Below are 17,258 nucleotides of genomic sequence, written 5' to 3' on the forward strand. Positions count from 1 at the left end.
TCGTGGGACATGCGATAAAGGACTCTACCTTTATGCATAACGTGGGGTTTATCATGAATCCAGAGTGGGGGAAAAAATATTGAATGTGCATTTTTTTCTCCAATTTGCACCAAAATGTAAAGGATTTCTTGTAACAAAGGTTCCACAAAATGTAACAACAAAAGTGCGATCAAAACATCTCTCACGGTGATACTCAAACACTGACCTCTCATTTTTTATTTTGAAAACACCCACTGCATTTCCTTCCGCAGCAGAAAAGGACGTCGGGTAGTTGTCCGTGGCGGGGTTCCCCCCTCGTTTTATTTCATATATAGACGCTTTTTCTGTAATCAAACGTTGAGTGCAAACAAACAACAGCAATACAAACATGAGAACCAGAAACATACTGGATTATTTTTTTTAAATGACCACGTCACTCACTCTACGAAGCGAGCAGCTAAGGAACCTCATGGACAACATTTATAAAAAAAAAACAAAAAAAAGTTAAATTTGGAGGGGAAAAAAAAAAAAAAACATGCCGCCATGTGCGCTTCCAGGTGTGCTAGTAAAAAGGGGTGGGCAGGGTCCCACACCCCCCTCACCAACAACCAAAGTCCAACCAGTGATACTACACTCGAAAACACCCTTTCAACTCTTACCCACATCCATTATGTCCATCCTGCCTTTTCTTCTTGCCCGTTTATCATCACTGTGACGATGACACAAAGACAAGAGATCAGCCAATCAGTCCAGAAGCTGCTGGGGGAGGGTTTTGGGGAGGGGGGGGGGGGAAGTGCGTGTCAATCAATCAATGACATGTACTTGAACGTCTAGTCCTCATGCAGTGTGGCCTGTGAGGGTGGCACAACACATACAGTACGTGCACAGGTGGACGTGGTCGTGTGTGTGTGTGGCGTTGAAGGGGGAAAATAACCCCCCAAAAAAGTCCAGAAGAATTGCGTACAAAGTCTTTATCCACCATCTTCTCTCAGCCTTTCTCGACAAACACACAAAAAACATACACGGTCCTCGTGTCATTGTGAAGTCAGATGTCGACATTCAAGAAAGAAAGAGAAAAAAACAAAAAAAAACTTAATGGTAAAAATCATCTCTACCATCACAATGCTTCAGTTCATAAAACTCTTGACAATTTCCCTCCCAGTTTGAAGCGGTCTGCATGTGTGTACGTGTCGTCGTCCCGCCGCACCAAGCACACACACGCACATCCGACATACACTCCAACACACACCAAAAGTCCCCTTGAAGTGGAGAAAGAACATGGCGCCATGGAGGGACTCCTCCTCCTGCTGCTCCTCCACGGGGCGGATGCCATCGAGCACCGGGTGGAGGGGATGCGGGCGGTCGCCACGGCTACCAGGGGTCTTCCAGCTCACTGGCACACTGGGCGGGTAAAAGAGACGGGGGGGGGGGGGGGTGTGCGTTAGTTTCGAGGGCGGCTTTAAACGTTGCCGAGTTGCGGTGAAACGCCTCAAGAGTCAGACATTGGGACGCACGACCTGCGACGGTGACTCACCTCGCCGAGCATCACGAGGACACCTGTTGAGACTTAAAAACAGGTACGGGCGGGGCCACCTTTCCTCAGAAGATTATCAAGCAGAAAGACCTTCTCTGTCGCTTTTACACAGTCAATTGCAGGATCTTTTATAGGAATATTTTGGAATAAAATGTCTCCGAGATCCGCGCCATAGCCGTGACCTTTATCCCCCTTTTTAGCCTTTCGCCCTTGGGGTTGAAATGATTAGTAGCGTGCAAGCCTGGGTGGCCCAGATGGAAGGAGTAGTGGACGGTTGGCTGAAGGCCACCACATGCCAACAAAGCTGCGACGTCAGCAAGGGGGTGCCGCCTGACGGAGTCATGCATTCGGACGGAAACCTGTCAACCGTCTTGAAACTCCATTGCGCGTAATCATTTGGAAGTTTTTTTTAGATTAAAAAAAAAAATAATAATAATAATAATAATTATCGGGAGGTTTGTTCAAAACAAAAAAAAAAATCTAAACATTTAAATTCAAAAACAAATAAAAATTCTGACTGTCATTTGGATCAACTATGAGAGAAATATAACGTGCATAATGATTTGGAATGTTTGTATTTTGCATAAGGCAGATGATAACTGCCTGTTCACGTTCATAAATGACCTCGCCGAAGGAGAAATAGGCAGACACTTCTTAGCGCAGCAAATCATATCTCTCACTCTTAAATGCTTGTCAGGTCTATTCTCTACTACATGGTTATGACCATTTTTCTGTTGAACACATTTGGCGGACAATTGCTTTCGACGCAACAGGCCAGCCGAGTCAAAAGACATCCACGTTTATTATTATTATTTTTACACAGAAACCGGCAGAAGTGGACCGCAGCTAAAAAAGAAGCGGTTTTAGTTGTATTTGGGAGGTCCAAGAGCCTTTGAGGTGGTGGTTTATAGTACTGAACATATACGATTGCACCAAGAACTAAAAGCTTATGGAACTTGACAGACAGTTGGTGTGACGTAAATCGCTTTCAAAACAGTGTCGGGTGTTCAACTTCGCGTTACGTCGTGTTACGTCATCACAGAATTCCCTTCGCTCCGCAAAACAGGTGGAAAAATGACATTTCAGTGTCTGGATCACATTCAAACCGCAACAAATCATACTGATCTTGTGTTATTTGTCATGTATGATGCCTGCAGATGAATACATCGGATGATGATGAGGTTGAAGACGATAACGGTTGGGGAACAGTTTGCAGTCATCACAAACACTTATACAAGACAGCGCTGTACCTGAAATCATTTTTTATTAGTTTACCTTGTGAGACTGATTTGGCCCCATGTAACCGCGCTCACACATACAAACACACACATTAAGTGCCTTGGATACATGCGTGACCTGAATCAGTGTGTGCCTCACTTAAATTAACGCTAGCAGTTAACCCAAAAAAAAAAAAAAAACAACAACAACAAAAAAAAAACCTTGCTGTGTTAACCTTCCCACGGATGGAGTTTTTAAACACTGAAGCCTCAAGGTGGCGCTCATTTGTACATGAAGGGGGCAGGGGGTAGACAACCCCCAACCCACCCACACAGGCAGTTTGCAGTTTAAAACAAACTTTAAAAAAACGTTTTGACAAAAGAATAATCTCAGCAGCAATGATTGGTTGCCTGCTCAGCAACACACACACGGTACAACTTTGCAAACCAACACACACACACATGCGCACAAGAGTATTCTGAGAAAAGAAAATGTTGGGGTGTGTTCAGAATGGCAGTTCTTGTCCCCTTCCATTGTGAGTTAGGTGCGGGAGAGGGTGGGGTAGGGTGTCAGCAAAGTCCCATACTGTTAAAGCCAAGGATCTATTTGCATAAGTAGCCACTCTTGCTTACAGACCTTTTCAGAGTGTTTGTTAACAATCAGCGTCAGGGTACTTCTGGGCAGCACAAAAGCGAATGACTACTGCTAACCTGAATCCAAACGATTACAATTTAACTTTTGTTTGGCGTTGCGCCATCAAATATATCCCAAAAGGTTTCAGGTTTTTTCCCCCTCAATTGTCTCCCCTGAAAACAAAAGTAGAATGAATCCAATGGAAACTGTGGGTGAGGAGGATAAATCCAATGGCTGTTGTAAATACTTGTACAGAGACGATCGCAAGACGGCCTGGCGGCGCAGTAGCCGCTGCAAACCAAACCAAACCTCGAAGGAATTTTATCACAGGTATGTATAAAAATGTTTTTTTGTTTTTTTTTGTTTGCCTGGGGTGTCTTTTGGGTAGTTTAGCAAAACATAATGGCTAGCCTTCTAGCTAATGTCACCTCGATAGCGCGCGATACATTTCAGCGTCAAAAGAGCCCGTCCGTGCCGTTGGTCCTTATTTTATTAGCCAGTCCCTCAATGATCTGAATTTTCATCACATCCATTTCTGAATCAACTTACCTGTTGCAATGTAAATTATTGGCAGCGTTTCACCTCCCTTCCAAGTGATTTTCATTTTTGATTGCTGTGCCAAATGGTAAATAAAACCACAGTGATAGAAAAGCGGGCAAAAATCATCATTCACACCATCAAGCTATTTTCTCAGTGGTCAGATAACACGGAAGGGTCTGTTTACTGATGGTGCCATCGGCGCTTTTGCCAACCCGGAAGTACGTGTGACATCATGGCGAAAAGGTCTATGAGGGTTAGCTTTAGCCGGTCGGGTGTCAAAACGGCCGCCTGGTTGGGTGACAAGCGAGCGAGGGAGGGGGGAACGGGAGGAGGAGGGAAAGCGCAGACCTGGAAGCTGTCATGGGCGCCAGGTGGCAACTCAAGCGGCAGAACTTGAGCAGACAGACAGACGTTGTTGTTTAACTACTGATTGAGCGTAACAAAAAAAATGACAGAGGAAAAGAGGAGGAAGAGGATGAGGAGCGGTCAAGACGGGAGTCAAAAGGCGGGATCGGACTTTGGTGCGAGCGCGTCCTGGCCAGCGTCGGACTCGGCGGCGGCGGGTGAGGGCGGGGGCGAGGGGGGAGAGGGAGGGGAGGCGGTTCGCTCCCGGTCGTCGTCGTCGGTCGTCCCGCGCTGGCCCGCTCCCTCGGGACGCAGCTGGTAGGCGGCCAGGGAGTCCTCCAGGACGGCGCGATACTGGTCCCGGTGGTGCAGGCGGAACTGGCGCAGCGCCTCCAGCAGGTGAGCCGCCGGGCCGCCGCCGCCGCCGCCTTCTCCCTCCTCACTCTCCTCCTCTCCCCCCGCACAAGCCTGAGGTGACACGCCAGGGGGTCAGACTGTGCTGGGGGCAGGCGCCACCGCCACACACACACACACACGCAAACAAACACGCTAGCGTGACAAATACGACTGCTGCGGCGTCGTGCCCACGCTGCCTCGAGTCTGCGAACCTCAACCCTTTGCCATATTTGCAATGAGCAATGGACACAAACACTTACTCACTAAGACACACGCACACTCACTAGGACACACACCAAGACACACACGCTGACTGCAACAAGTACTTACAGAGACATACAGACACCACAAACACACACACACTAACATTCGTGGTGGAACTGACAGGAGTGCGTCTTTGCCAAATATTTTTGTGTGTTCGGCACACCCAGTCTAGCTGAAGTCACTCACACTCACACTTAATGAACTGGATGCATTCTGCATTGTGCTTGTAAGTGCCGTCCGACACGGTACAAAGTCCAACAGAAAGACAAAGACACACCGCTGGCTGGGGTGCATGTGTGCATGGCTGAAGAGGTGAGAGTTTGGGGGGGAGAGGGGGTGAAGAATAAAGAAGACAGAAATGCAGACTCACTCCTTCTTCTTCTTCTTTGTGAGGGTTCAGCTTGTTGTACACCGCCTCGATCACGCTGCGTCTGCAAAAAAAAAAAAAAACACAGGGTGACTCACTTAGCAACAACACGCACACAAACTGACATCATGAAGGTCAGTTGGCGCTTTATAGCGACATAATATTACTCTACTTGTGATTAGGGCTGCAACTAGCGATTGTTTTATTAATCTTAATTATTTTTTCGATTAAATGATGAATTCGATTTTTTTAAAAACTACTCCATCCCTTTAATCAAAAAAAAATTTTTTTTTTCAAATTGACTGCAGAAAATGCACCAGCATAAATTATGATTCAGTTACTGGTTTGGTCTCTAGCATCCGTCGGAAAATCGGCAAAAATGTTGACCAATGTTTTCCCAAAGTAAAAGCAGATGTTGGCAAATGTTTTGAAAAAACAAAAAGATAATCAGTCTGCTTTGATGGACGACTACAGAAATCTGATTAGGAGAATATTTACTGTTGAGAGAGAGGCTGAAATTCCAAGAATTTGGACAATTTTAAGTTCAACAAGGTCTCTAAACGAGTAATGGATTATCAAAATAGTTAATTTGATAAACAATTGGTTGTCGATTAATTGCTGAACCTCTACTTGTGATAACAACTATTATGGGGTGTAGCCATAAAATCTGTTTTTTTTTTTTTTTTTTTTTAGAAAAATAATGTTCCCAAATTTTTCATTTATTTATTTATTTATTTTTTACCAGGATGAACTTTCGTCGTGACATATAAACTCGACTGAACTGCTAAAATCGCCCGACCCTTACTGTTACGGTTACCCTGTTACTACCTACTTGCTAGCCAGGCCTCCACCCAGCGGAAGGTTGGGGATGTTCTCAGTGGCGATGCTCCTCAGCACAGACACCAGGTCGGGCGCTCCGGCCTCGCCGCAGTTGGCGAGGAGCTCTACAAAGCGCAAAAGAAGAAAGAGAAACCAGGTTGGACGTCTTGAGGCGAGGCGAGGCGGAGTGCATAAATGTGGTCGTGTGCTGACCCTCGACGCGGGCCTCCAGATATTTGTCTAACTCCTCCTCTTTCTTTACAGCATCCTCGGAGATTTTGGGAGCGCCAGGTAAGCACACCAAGACCACGCTCATGTTGTCTCTGCTCCCCTGCAACGTGACAGACAATGGACAGTCCGGATGTAAAAGACAACCAGATGCCAAGCGTAGCCTCGGCCAGTGTTTGCCAACCTTATTTGACCAATAATTACATTGGAAAAAAATCGAACAAAAAAAGTCACAAAAAGTATACAGCGCTGGAAAAATAAATTATGATACCATTGCAAAATGATCAGTTTCATTGAAATTGCTTTTTCTGTTTAAGTAAAATGGTTTTCTTGGAATTGTATGAACAACTGACAACATCCATCCATCCATTTCCTAACACTTATCCGAGGTCAGGTCGCGGGGGCAGTAGCTTTAGCAGGGACGCCCAGACTTCCCTCTCCCCAGCCACTTCATCCAGCTCTTCCGGGGGGGATCCCGAGGCGTTCCCAGGCCAGCCGAAGGACGTAGTCTCTCCGGCGTGTCCCGGGTCGTCCCCGGGGTCTCCTCCCGGTGGGACGTGCCCGGAACACCTCACCGGGGAGGCGTCCGGGAGGCATCCGAATCAGATGCCCCAGCCACCTCATCTGGCTCCTCTCGATGTGGAGGAGCAGCGGCTCTACTCTCAGATCCTCCCGGGTGACCGAGCTTCTCACCCTATCTCTAAGGAAGAGCCCAGACACCCTGCGGAGGAAACTCATTTCGGCCGCTTGTATCCGGGATCTTGTTCTTTCAGTCACGACCCACAGCTCGTGACCATAGGTGAGGGTAGGAACGTAGATCGACCGGTAAATCTCCTTCTTTACCACAATGGATTGATACAAAGTCCACATCACTGCAGTCGCTGCACCGATCCGCTGTCGATCTCCCGTTCCACTCTCCCCTCACTCCTGAACAAGACCCCAAGATACTTGAACTCCTCCACTTGGGGCAGGATCTCATCCCTGACCCGGAGAGGGCACGCCACCTTTTTCCGACTGAGGACCATGGTCTCAGATTTGCAGGTGCTGATTCTCATCCCAGCCGCTTCACACTCAGCGGCGAACTGCTCCAGTGAGAGTTGGAGGTCACGGCTTGATGAAGCCAACAGAACCAGACTGACAACATAACTCAGAAATTCCAAATGTTGTCATGAAAATAACTTCTTTGCAGAAAATGATGAAATGGTCCTCAATAAGTGTTTTTTTTTTTCCCCCCCACTCTCTTCTCTAATGTTTGTTCTAAAGATGAATATACTGAAATTATGGCCATCTCGTCTCAAATTACTCAGATATTTACAAACTTGGGTGTGAAATCTGAGCCTGTTTAGTTGAACACAAAGTTATTATTCTGTTGTATGAATGGCAACAAGTGGATAGCCAGGTTAACTGCACCGCCTGCCATCTAGTGGAAGAGCATTTCATTGTTCTGCCTGTCACGTTACGTCGCTGGAATAGATTGGCTGCTGTCGTCACACAGCTAATTATCCGACTGCGCAATGCCGCAACGGCTGTGAAAACCCATTTGAGACCAGGCAACGTCCCACTCCAGGGAGTTCTGTCTGATGCTAAAAGATGCACAATAACGTTAAAAAGTTTGCTTTTTCTATGGCAATTTAGGCAGCAAGCTCGTAAGCCCCCTCCTTACCCTCCCCCAAGTTAATATACGTACATGAAAATTCACCGCATTATCAAATTCATTACAACAACAAAAATTTTACAGCTGAAAAATAAATAAATAAATCACCATGAATTAAGGACAGTATTACTAAGTTACAAGCTTGGAAACAGAACGAATTTAGCTCTTAAGTCAAGGTACACTATATTTTTTTGGATGACATTTTTGTTTGGCGGTGTACCGTGAGATTTTTCGAACATATAAGATGTGCATTGACGAAATAAGGGATGTGAAACTGCTCTAAATGGTAGCCAGAGATTGATAATTAATCGCTCATCGATTAATCAGTGCGGTGAGTGGCGTGCGCCTTTTAAGCCTACCTTGTGCAGGCAGGTGTCCACCACCGAGTTGCACACTTTCTCCAGGTCCTCGCACACCAGAAGTCGCGAGCGCACAAACTCGCACAGCTCCTCGTTGGACATGACGTCCCAGATGCCGTCGCACGCCAGCACCACAAACTCGTCCCCTTCGGCGGCCCGCTCCAGCACGCACACCTCGGGCTCGGGGCTCACCAGCTGCTCCGTGGGGCCTTTGCCATCCACGCATTTGTAGTCGTAGTCCCCCAGGGCCCGGGATACGGCCAGAGAGCCGTTTACCCTCTGGATCATGACCGAGCCGCCGGCCTTCTGGATGCGCTCCTTCTCGCGGGGGTTGCAGGGCTTGTGGTCCTGCGTGGAGAAGCCCACCTTGGTGTCTCGGCTCAGCACGGCCCGGGAGTCTCCGCAGTTAATGAAGTAGAGGTGGCTGGGGCTGAGGAGCACGCACACCGCCGTGGAGCCGCTGCGGTCCAGGCCCTGCCGCAGGTCGGTGAAGCTACGCATGTACTCGTCGATTTTCAGGAAGCCGGCGCGGATGCCGTCCTTCACGCCCTCCACGGAGCCGGGTCCCGACCCGAACTCGGCGCCGCCGGACAGGATGTGCTCTAGCAAATGGCCCGAGCAGTAGTTGGCCACTCGGGAGCCGGCGTGGCCGTCGTAAACCGCGAAGAAAGACCAGTCGCTGAGTCCGTGGGGGAGGCCGACCACGGCCGTGTGGGCGTCCTCCATCTCCACCCGCCAGCCCTGCATGGAACTCAGGCCGTAGCGGAGGCCGTTGCCGTCGCCGTGGGCGCTGTGCTTCTCAGTCTTCGGCTTGTCCAGGAAAGCACCCATCGCTGCCTACAGCTGAAGACCAACCAGGGAGAGAAGCCAAGCCACAAAACGTTACGTCAAAAACAGACACCCAAGGTTCATTTTTGCCACGTGTCACCTCGTCGTTATGACTGTGAAAAACATATAACGGTAGTCACCTCCTCATATTATTACATATGCTAGGGTTGAAACGAGTCCAAAAACAAATATATTTAAAAAATCTAAGCAAAATCTCTGCCTCAAAGCTTCAGAGCGACCATTTTTTCACACCGACTAAAATGTAACTGTGGACTCATGCTCCACTCTGTGAAGAAATAAGTTGGTTCAATGGTGGCAAGTCAGGAGGAAGGAGTGCGTTAAAGAAAGAATGTCCAAAGATAACAAAGTGCAATGTGTCTACTGCAAAGAACAACTGGCGTACAAAAAGCATGTCTACAATCACAAATCGAATCAATGTTAGCTAATTCAATATGACCTACCACCGCTAGTTAGAACGTATTGTAATGCCCCAACAAGTGGTCGAGGATAGACATAGCCGCCAGTGCACTTTCAATGGCTTTATTGATCATGATTCGCCCTCCTGCCGTGAGTTTGATACCTGCGCCTTAGCCCACAGGCGTCAAACTCGAGGACAGCGGGCCCGATCCGGCCCTCCACATCATTTTCCATCATTTTATGTGGCGTGCGAAAGCTTGCCACGTTTCCTTGACTTCTGTTTAAAACGAGTTATCAAATTATCAAAATGGTAATCAAATGCAGGGCCAATCATATTCTAGATAATGTTTCCCCATTTATTGTATTTTCACTGCTCACTGATTCAGCAATTCTTTTTTTAATCAGTTAGTTGTTAAAAACTCAAATATTCACCTTTTATTATGTAGTAACAGGAGTTTGAATGCCGTCTGCCACAACCAGACCTGAGTTTTGCCATCCGTCATTCACTGCCCACGTCCCTTTGTGTTGAAAGCAATTGTCGCTGGCCCACACGCTAGCTTAAAACTCACCACGCATCTAATTATGTACAAGCGTGAAGCCGCAACGCCTGTGTGAAGGCATGTCAACGTCCCGCTTCGGAGTGATACGGGAAGCCGCGAACACAGTGGGAAGTTATCCCCGTTGTTTCAAAATTGTCTGTCAACGTTCTGGCTGGCTCCACCGTTAACGCCAGTTTGCCACAGTGAAGGCAGAAATCTAAACTCCAGTACAAAAACAAAGACGCGTTACACCACCACCAGTATTTGAAACATTACCCAAGTATCCGTTCAAATGAGGCCTCCGTAAATCATCTGCTTGTTTTGTTTTGTTTTGGCAGGACTATAACGCTTCGTAAGTGATTGAGTGCTTTTAATGACTTAACAGAGTTCCTGACAATAAAGACAAGGATCGCTAACGAGGAGGAAGAGGGGAGGTGGAGGATTACAGCGCTGTCTGTAAAAGCCTCTTCCAGTACACACAGAGCCACGCGGGCTGGCTAATGCTATTAGCCAAGTTGGCCAGGAAACCCAGCGTCACGCCGGAGCGTCAGCAGTGGGTCAGAACTCTACCTGGCGAGTTGGGGAAATATCAGGGTGGGAATAGGGCATCGGATCAAGTCGACGTCAGACTTCAACGATGGTCTTTTGGTGGTTCCGAGAGCTAGAGAGAAGCCAGGAGCAGGTTCGAGAACATTCCCGATTCAGACTCCATTACTCTGGGATGACCTACCCACAGAAATTAGAGGGGCTACCTCTGTAGAAATGTCTAAATCCAGACTTAAAACTTAGTCCTACACTCTCTGATTTGGTTAAACCACAATTAGTTTATGGAACTAGTCTCTTGACCTGCCTCACACCTTGACATGTGGATTTTGGCCTGTTTTACTGCTGCTTCTCCTCTCCTCTCTTCTCTCAAACAAAATTTACCTAAAATAATCTGAGATGTTAAAATTATTTCATCCAGATCTAGCTGTACAGCATTTAAAAGTTCTATGCATTCATTCATTCATTCAGAAAGAAATATCAATAATGATCAACTTGAACATATTGGATAGCGGCACTTCCTCGTAATTTCACTGCTCGACATTTAGAAATATGGTGTCCAAAATAAAAACTTTTATGGGCCATTAGTGTTTTACCTTCCATGCATGGCGGGGGCATGTGCCCAAAAAAGGCAGCCGCTACACGAAATGAGCGACTACAACTGTTTTCATTGGACTGTGTGTGTCTGCGTGTGAGTGAGTGAGTGAGCGAGTGAGTGAGTGAGTGAGTGAGTGAGAGAGAGAGAGAGAGAGAGAGAGAGAAGAATCTCTATTAATACACCGGAGCCGCTTTAGGTTTCACGGCCAGGGCGGGACGGTTGTCCATGCCGCCATTGTGGAAAACGAATCCCCCCCACCTCTCAGCGTGCGGGCGACGTCGGGAAGAACGCGAGTGCAGAAATCTGGTATGTTCGAGCCAGAAGTGATTCCGGCTAAAAATAAAACAAACACCCTGCCGTCACCTGGCAACCACCCACCCTGCAGCGCAAACATCCAGGCTTAGCTTCATTCAATGACACACACACACGAGAAGGAAGGGGCATTGCATCATCCTGCCTTTAAAAAGTTCTGAAAGGATACAACGCGCAGAAGCGCGGTCAAAATAAACACGCGACGTTACGACGACACATCTTGACACCAGGAAGTCCGCAAAGCGACCGTTTAGCCCTTCAAAAACATCTCGTCACCTGCACTGTGACCGCGGCTCAACCCCAAAACCCACCCCCAGACGCTTGTCTGCCAAAAAGTAGTGACTACGAAGTGGGAAGTGGAAGGTTGGGTTTGGGGGAGATTACGTAACGCTGCGGATTGTGTTGCTCTAAAGAGGAGCTGCGGTTAGCACTAAAGCTTTTAGGCGCTAATTCTGATGACTAACTTGTTTGGAGGTCTCCCACACTTTGACATACAGTGAACACCTGGTAGATTGTGGCTTTCTAGGCCATCTTTTTTCATGTTGTTTTAACAGAATACAGATGTTGTGTGCCTTCAATGTAGTACCACATTGTGCCACAATATGCCAGGCCGTACTAAGGTCTGCTGGAAGAGACGCAGTGTGACTAACAGCAAGAAGAAGAGCAAGTCCCATTCAGTATAATACAGTACCATGTTTCAAATATATGCTTGCAATGTGTAGTTGTATGCTCTGTGTGTATGTGATGCTACACCGTGTGGGTAAAGTAGCAGCTGTTTGAAGGATTATAATTACTGTAACATCTATGCTTATGTCCATTAGCACACCCTATGGCGGTTCACATTATATCATAGCATTAAGCCATTAAGCTATAGGAATTTCATCCATCCATTTTCTGAACCGCTTATCGTTAGAGAAAATTATATGGCTTGGTTACAATTCTCACTACCTGCCTCAAAAGGTTAGCAGAAAAATTTTAAATGCTGAACGATAGCACACGCTTTTTAAAATTAAAAATACAAACTGTGACTAAAGTCGTTACAAGATGTCACAAGTTGATTTCAAATTATTTCAATAATTGAAAATTGTTTAATTTTATAATTTCTCACACTTTTTAAATTCAAAATTGTAAATTAAATTGTACATAATGTAATTTTTTTGGGTTGTTTTGTTAAAAAAAAACATTCCTTGTGCACGAATACCCACAACATAGAAACCGTTCTCCACCATTCACCTAACCGTATAACAGGGCACTTCAATTAAAATTCTGAGGGGTCCGGTTGCAAAGGGTTTGCAATGCATGGTCTAAGAGCGCAAGCTATTTTCAAAACTTGGAAAAAATATGGAACTGACCAAATTTGGACATAGGGGGTTTCGGCCCGACTCAATCGCAAAAATTAGCGGTGACTATTCGACTATCAAAATAATCGTTTGTGGCAGCCGGAGGCCAGACCCGGACCGCGGTCCGCCATTTGAAGGTGGCCGGCCTCCAAGCGACAACAGGGTTTAACTTGCGCACCCGTCTCCTTCATACTACAGCAGGTTTTAATGGACTACAACGCGACGTGGTGCTAGAACAGCAGGCCTGTCTATAACCACAAACAACTTCCGCGTCATCCGCCAATCCCCAAATAGATTTCAAATCACTACATGCTTCTTTATCTCCTTTCCGCCATCTGACATTTTCCGCAGGTGAATACACACTCTACTTACATGCCTTGAGGTGTTTATATATCACTTAGTCTGGCTTTTATTGTAGCAAACCTGAGAAATTAGACACTTCGTGGGTGAAAGCACTTTTTGCTAACTGACTTGTTGCTTGCTCAGCCACGTCAAGTGTTTTTTTATTTTCTTTTTTTTTAATCAGCATCTTTTGTCTGTGCACCGTGGCTTTATCGGCCAGCAAGCAAGGTGTGGCATACGCGCCCAATGCCAGGTAATGTCACGGAGTCCCGAAATGTAAATACACCGATACTTTTTAAAAAATTGATTAAGCACTGTTGCAGGGCTGCGCAATCAATACGTTTTATCAGTTAATTTAATTTGGAAAGACAAGGTTTGTCAAGACAATTTTATTTAGGAACTTCTGTAGTTTAAACACTGCCATCGCTGAGATGCACTGCTTACACTAACAACATGGGTGTAAACAGAGAAGAGCTAGTTAACAAAAGCAGAACCCGTGTTGCCAACTCGTTCCGTCGCTACATTTAGCGACTTTTCGGATCCCCCTAATGACTTTTTTTCAAAAAAATTGTCTAGCAAGTATAGTTCCAACTAAGAAACTGACAAAACGAACGAGACCATTTTCACATTATTTCCGTATGACAAGGAGCCTGGTGGAAGGCAATCGCATTGACATTTGCTTTTAATTTTTAATTATGGCCAAATCGCCAGAAATACAGTAAAAGTACTCATCCTTTTAAGACGCCTCGCAAGATGTGTGACGGAAAAGGAAAGAAGTTCGTAGACAAGATTCTCTGAGGCTTTCAGCTACATGCTACTCACATTAGCCTCTGCTTGGTCAAATTAATGTGAAAGAAATTATGCCCAAATTATACCAGAAAGCCACACCGTTTTAAGTTATGTTTCAGCTTGTGTGGCTATCGCCATATCACGCGGATGAGGCTCGCTACAGTACAGATTGCATTTCATGGATTTTACCAAATATAGTCACCCTATAAAGGGGGAGCTTGAGATGTGTGTAATGCGGAATGCAATGTGTCGCTAAATATATAAACGGAATATATGGCGGCAAGTTAGTATGTGACACGTGGCATTTGGTGTTGGAATGCTTCGCTAGCCCACAAAACAAGCTAATAATCTACGTTAGGTCTGTTCTTACAGTTGGTGTATCACAATTATTAACCACTGCCAAGAATTATTATCCTTATAGTGACTCTTTTAGCATGTGCCATTTGCAAATTTTAAGATTTCTTCCATAGAACATAAAAGAAACTATTTGGTGAAAAAAACACCTATCCGTGTTTTTTTGTACTACGATACCTCCAAATGCGTGGGGTTAACGCCGGAAAAAGCAGGGTGATAAACTTCTACGATGATGTATTTTTTTAAATACATATGCTGCATTTAATGCACCTTACTTTACCAGCTGATCAATTGTTAACTTCCACCACTGCAAGTAGCGATCCAGAGCTTCCCTTTAATAATTTTAAGACGTTTTACTGCCCACATGACTCTTCTTAGATAATAATGTTCCATTTGCGCTAGTTAAGTCGCGCTTTTAGGGAAAATGACACTGTCTGAGACGTCACGGTAATTTTGACAAGTCAACGTCTCCGAATTCTGGCCTGAACTATATGTCTAAATGACATCGGCCACAAAAAAGGCTAAAACGGTGAAATATCTTGGTGTTTTAAGTAAATGCAGCGTGGCAGCAGGTGCAGCTCTCGTCAGAATACGGTATTGTTATTTGATTCACTGTGGTTCAAATCCCCAAAAGTTTGACTCAGCATTTTTTTTTCCCCCCCTGAGGACTCGAATGCCAATTCGAGTCGCCACAGATTCGTGAACAGCCCTATTAAACAAACATGTTGTGCCACAATCAAATATTTGGTTTTGTGGGAGGCCGTAACGTATTGATGGCACTTCCATTCATTTCAATGGGGAAAGATGACTTGCGATACTGGTGTTTTGACTTAAGCGCCTGGTCACGGAATGACTTAAATTCGTATCTCAAGGTACCACTGTGTATTTTTACATAGTGTGTGTGTCTGGTGCAAGTGTAATCTCAGCCCTGTTACAACCTGGCGGCTAAGCTAACTTGCTAACAACTGACAATGACCCAAAAAATTCCACCTAACTGTCATTTGTAACAGCCGTCGGTCACCCCCCCCCCCACCCGGCGAAAATGAGCTTTATTGCCACAACATAGCTTAGCCCACTCACGTCAACCCCACTACGGATTAAAAAAAAACAATTTTTAAAGGAGCTTTCAATTGGAGCAACGGCGGCAGTTTATGACGGCGACAGGACGAGGGGAGGAGGGGTGCAGTAACTTTGAAAACTTCACGCTGTCGCTAAAAGGCTTTTCACGCTCTGCTAGGCCCCGACGTTAAAACACACACGTTTACGCTCATTCAAAGCCGCATTTACGTGGTCAAACGAATTGACTTGAACGTGGAATTGACTCAAACGGTCCCGTGAAGGTGCGGAAAGGCCTACGGAGGATTGACAATGTCAAACTCCAAAGCTAACGCGTTAGCACACGCACACACACACATAGGCTTACTTAGCATGGGAGCTACTTACGCTTACCCCGTCGTTCCGCGGGTCCCGGATCCAATCTTTGCTGGATTCGCGTCGACGAAAAGCCCTCTAGAAGCTTCTATGCTGAGCTAACGCTAAGCTAAGTTTCCTTATTTGACCGAGGAGGGAGGGGGGGTTGGGTCGGGTGTTGGGGGCAATAATAATAATTCTCGGTTGGCCTCAGATGAGCGGCGTTAAATCCTCTCTCGGTGGTTCCCTGCTTGGATGGCGTTGATTTTCACGCATGTTTGACGCCACTTCGGTCCCCCCTCAGCACTTGAATGTAATAAAATTCAGATTAAAAAAAAAAGAAAAGAAAGAAGGGGGACTGAGAAGAGGGCAATATCATACAACAGTGACAAATGTAACACTCCTCAATTGAAAGGCCCACAAAAGCAGCAGAGCTATCCTTCGACTTTGGGTGCTGAACAAGAGGAGGTGTTATTTTTGGGTACGCGTTAGCCGATTGGCTGAAAAATCCCAAAGGCTGAGACGTCAGCTAATTTGCTGGCTTCCGTGTCAATTAGCTGAAGGCGACACGCTCATTGGTCTATTAACTGACGCATCGCAACGCGCTCGTTCAATAATACCTTCGTGCACCGGAGAGGCGGTGTTCAAAACGGGGGCGAAAACATCAGCGCCCCCGAGGGTGCGGTTTGAAAAAAAAAAAAAAAAAAACTTCAAAGGATCATGGAAGTTGTGTTGGAAGCTTTGATGTGTTTCAAAAGTTTCTAGATTGCGACACGTTCGACCACCGGAAGGTCCTGACACTACAAAATGAAGCGCCACGCTCACATGTTGAAAAATGGCTTGAGTCATGCATTTGACTTTGCTCATTTTCGCTCAGGCAGCTGCACCCTCGACCGGGACAAATTGCAACATTTTGAACATTGCCCTGCCTGCTTCATCATGCAAATAGACACATGTAATCACTGCTGAGCACAAGGTTGTGCCATCCAATACAAGAGATGTGGCAAATGTATTGAGCAGCTCAGGGCTAAAAACACTATGAGAAGTACTGACCTACATTTACAACCTGCATTCTAACAGTTATCCCCAACAGTCTATTCTCTTAATTTCATAGCGTTTCTCTTGCCGTCCCTGCTTTTAGTAATACATGTGGATGTTGGATTTTTTTTCTCCAATCAGATTTCAGCCTGTATGTTTTTGTCATGTCAATCTAATATGCTCAGGGTCTTGAGAACCAGCACTATATTAATATACAGCTACAGTGGGGCCTTATGATATGAGAAACAGACAATAATGACATAATTAAATCGAATTAACAAGAATTCAACCGTTTTTGTCACACTGCATCAATTGAATGGCCGTTGTGCTGCTCTTTCTGGTGTATCCACCTTGGCCACCTGGGGGCAGTATAAGACAGACGGATATACTGTTCATTGTGACGTCTAACTCC

The 17,258-nt window shown here is 45.9% G+C and overlaps 1 protein-coding gene across 4 annotated transcripts; it reads right to left on the reverse strand.

Annotated features, from left to right (window-relative positions):
• Nucleotides 1–268: 268 nt before the first annotated feature.
• On the reverse strand, nucleotides 269–16,274 carry ppm1bb (protein phosphatase, Mg2+/Mn2+ dependent, 1Bb). 4 transcript variants are annotated; one of them, XM_061755596.1, is made up of 6 exons: nucleotides 15,842–16,273; nucleotides 8,337–9,179; nucleotides 6,309–6,426; nucleotides 6,109–6,220; nucleotides 5,280–5,340; nucleotides 269–1,380 (listed from the first exon to the last, which is right to left on the reverse strand). In XM_061755596.1, the coding sequence occupies exons 2-6, from the start codon at nucleotides 9,165–9,167 to the stop codon at nucleotides 1,351–1,353; spliced, it is 1,152 nt and encodes a 383-aa protein (XP_061611580.1). In that variant the 5' UTR covers nucleotides 9,168–9,179; nucleotides 15,842–16,273; the 3' UTR covers nucleotides 269–1,350. The 4 variants fall into 4 exon arrangements, with proteins under 4 accessions (XP_061611580.1, XP_061611578.1, XP_061611577.1 ...); XM_061755594.1 differs by lacking the exon at nucleotides 269–1,380 and adding an exon at nucleotides 2,761–4,717 and having other exon boundaries at nucleotides 15,848–16,274; XM_061755593.1 differs by lacking the exon at nucleotides 269–1,380 and adding an exon at nucleotides 2,761–4,717 and having other exon boundaries at nucleotides 15,842–16,274.
• Nucleotides 16,275–17,258: the final 984 nt, after the last annotated feature.

Source organism: Phyllopteryx taeniolatus, chromosome 19 (assembly GCF_024500385.1).
Source record: "Phyllopteryx taeniolatus isolate TA_2022b chromosome 19, UOR_Ptae_1.2, whole genome shotgun sequence".
In the NCBI taxonomy this organism is placed as follows: domain Eukaryota; kingdom Metazoa; phylum Chordata; class Actinopteri; order Syngnathiformes; family Syngnathidae; genus Phyllopteryx; species Phyllopteryx taeniolatus.

Coding starts and splice junctions, on each gene's coding strand:
- ppm1bb (XM_061755594.1), bottom strand. CDS start 9,167: ATGGGTGCTTTCCTGGACAAGCCGAAGACTGAGAAGCACAGCGCCCAC. Junction 6,427..8,336: donor TGGACACCTGCCTGCACAAG/GTAGGCTTAAAA, acceptor GTCACGTTGCAG/GGGAGCAGAGACAACATGAG. Junction 5,341..6,108: donor GGTGGAGGCCTGGCTAGCAA/GTAGGTAGTAAC, acceptor TTTTTTTTGCAG/ACGCAGCGTGATCGAGGCGG.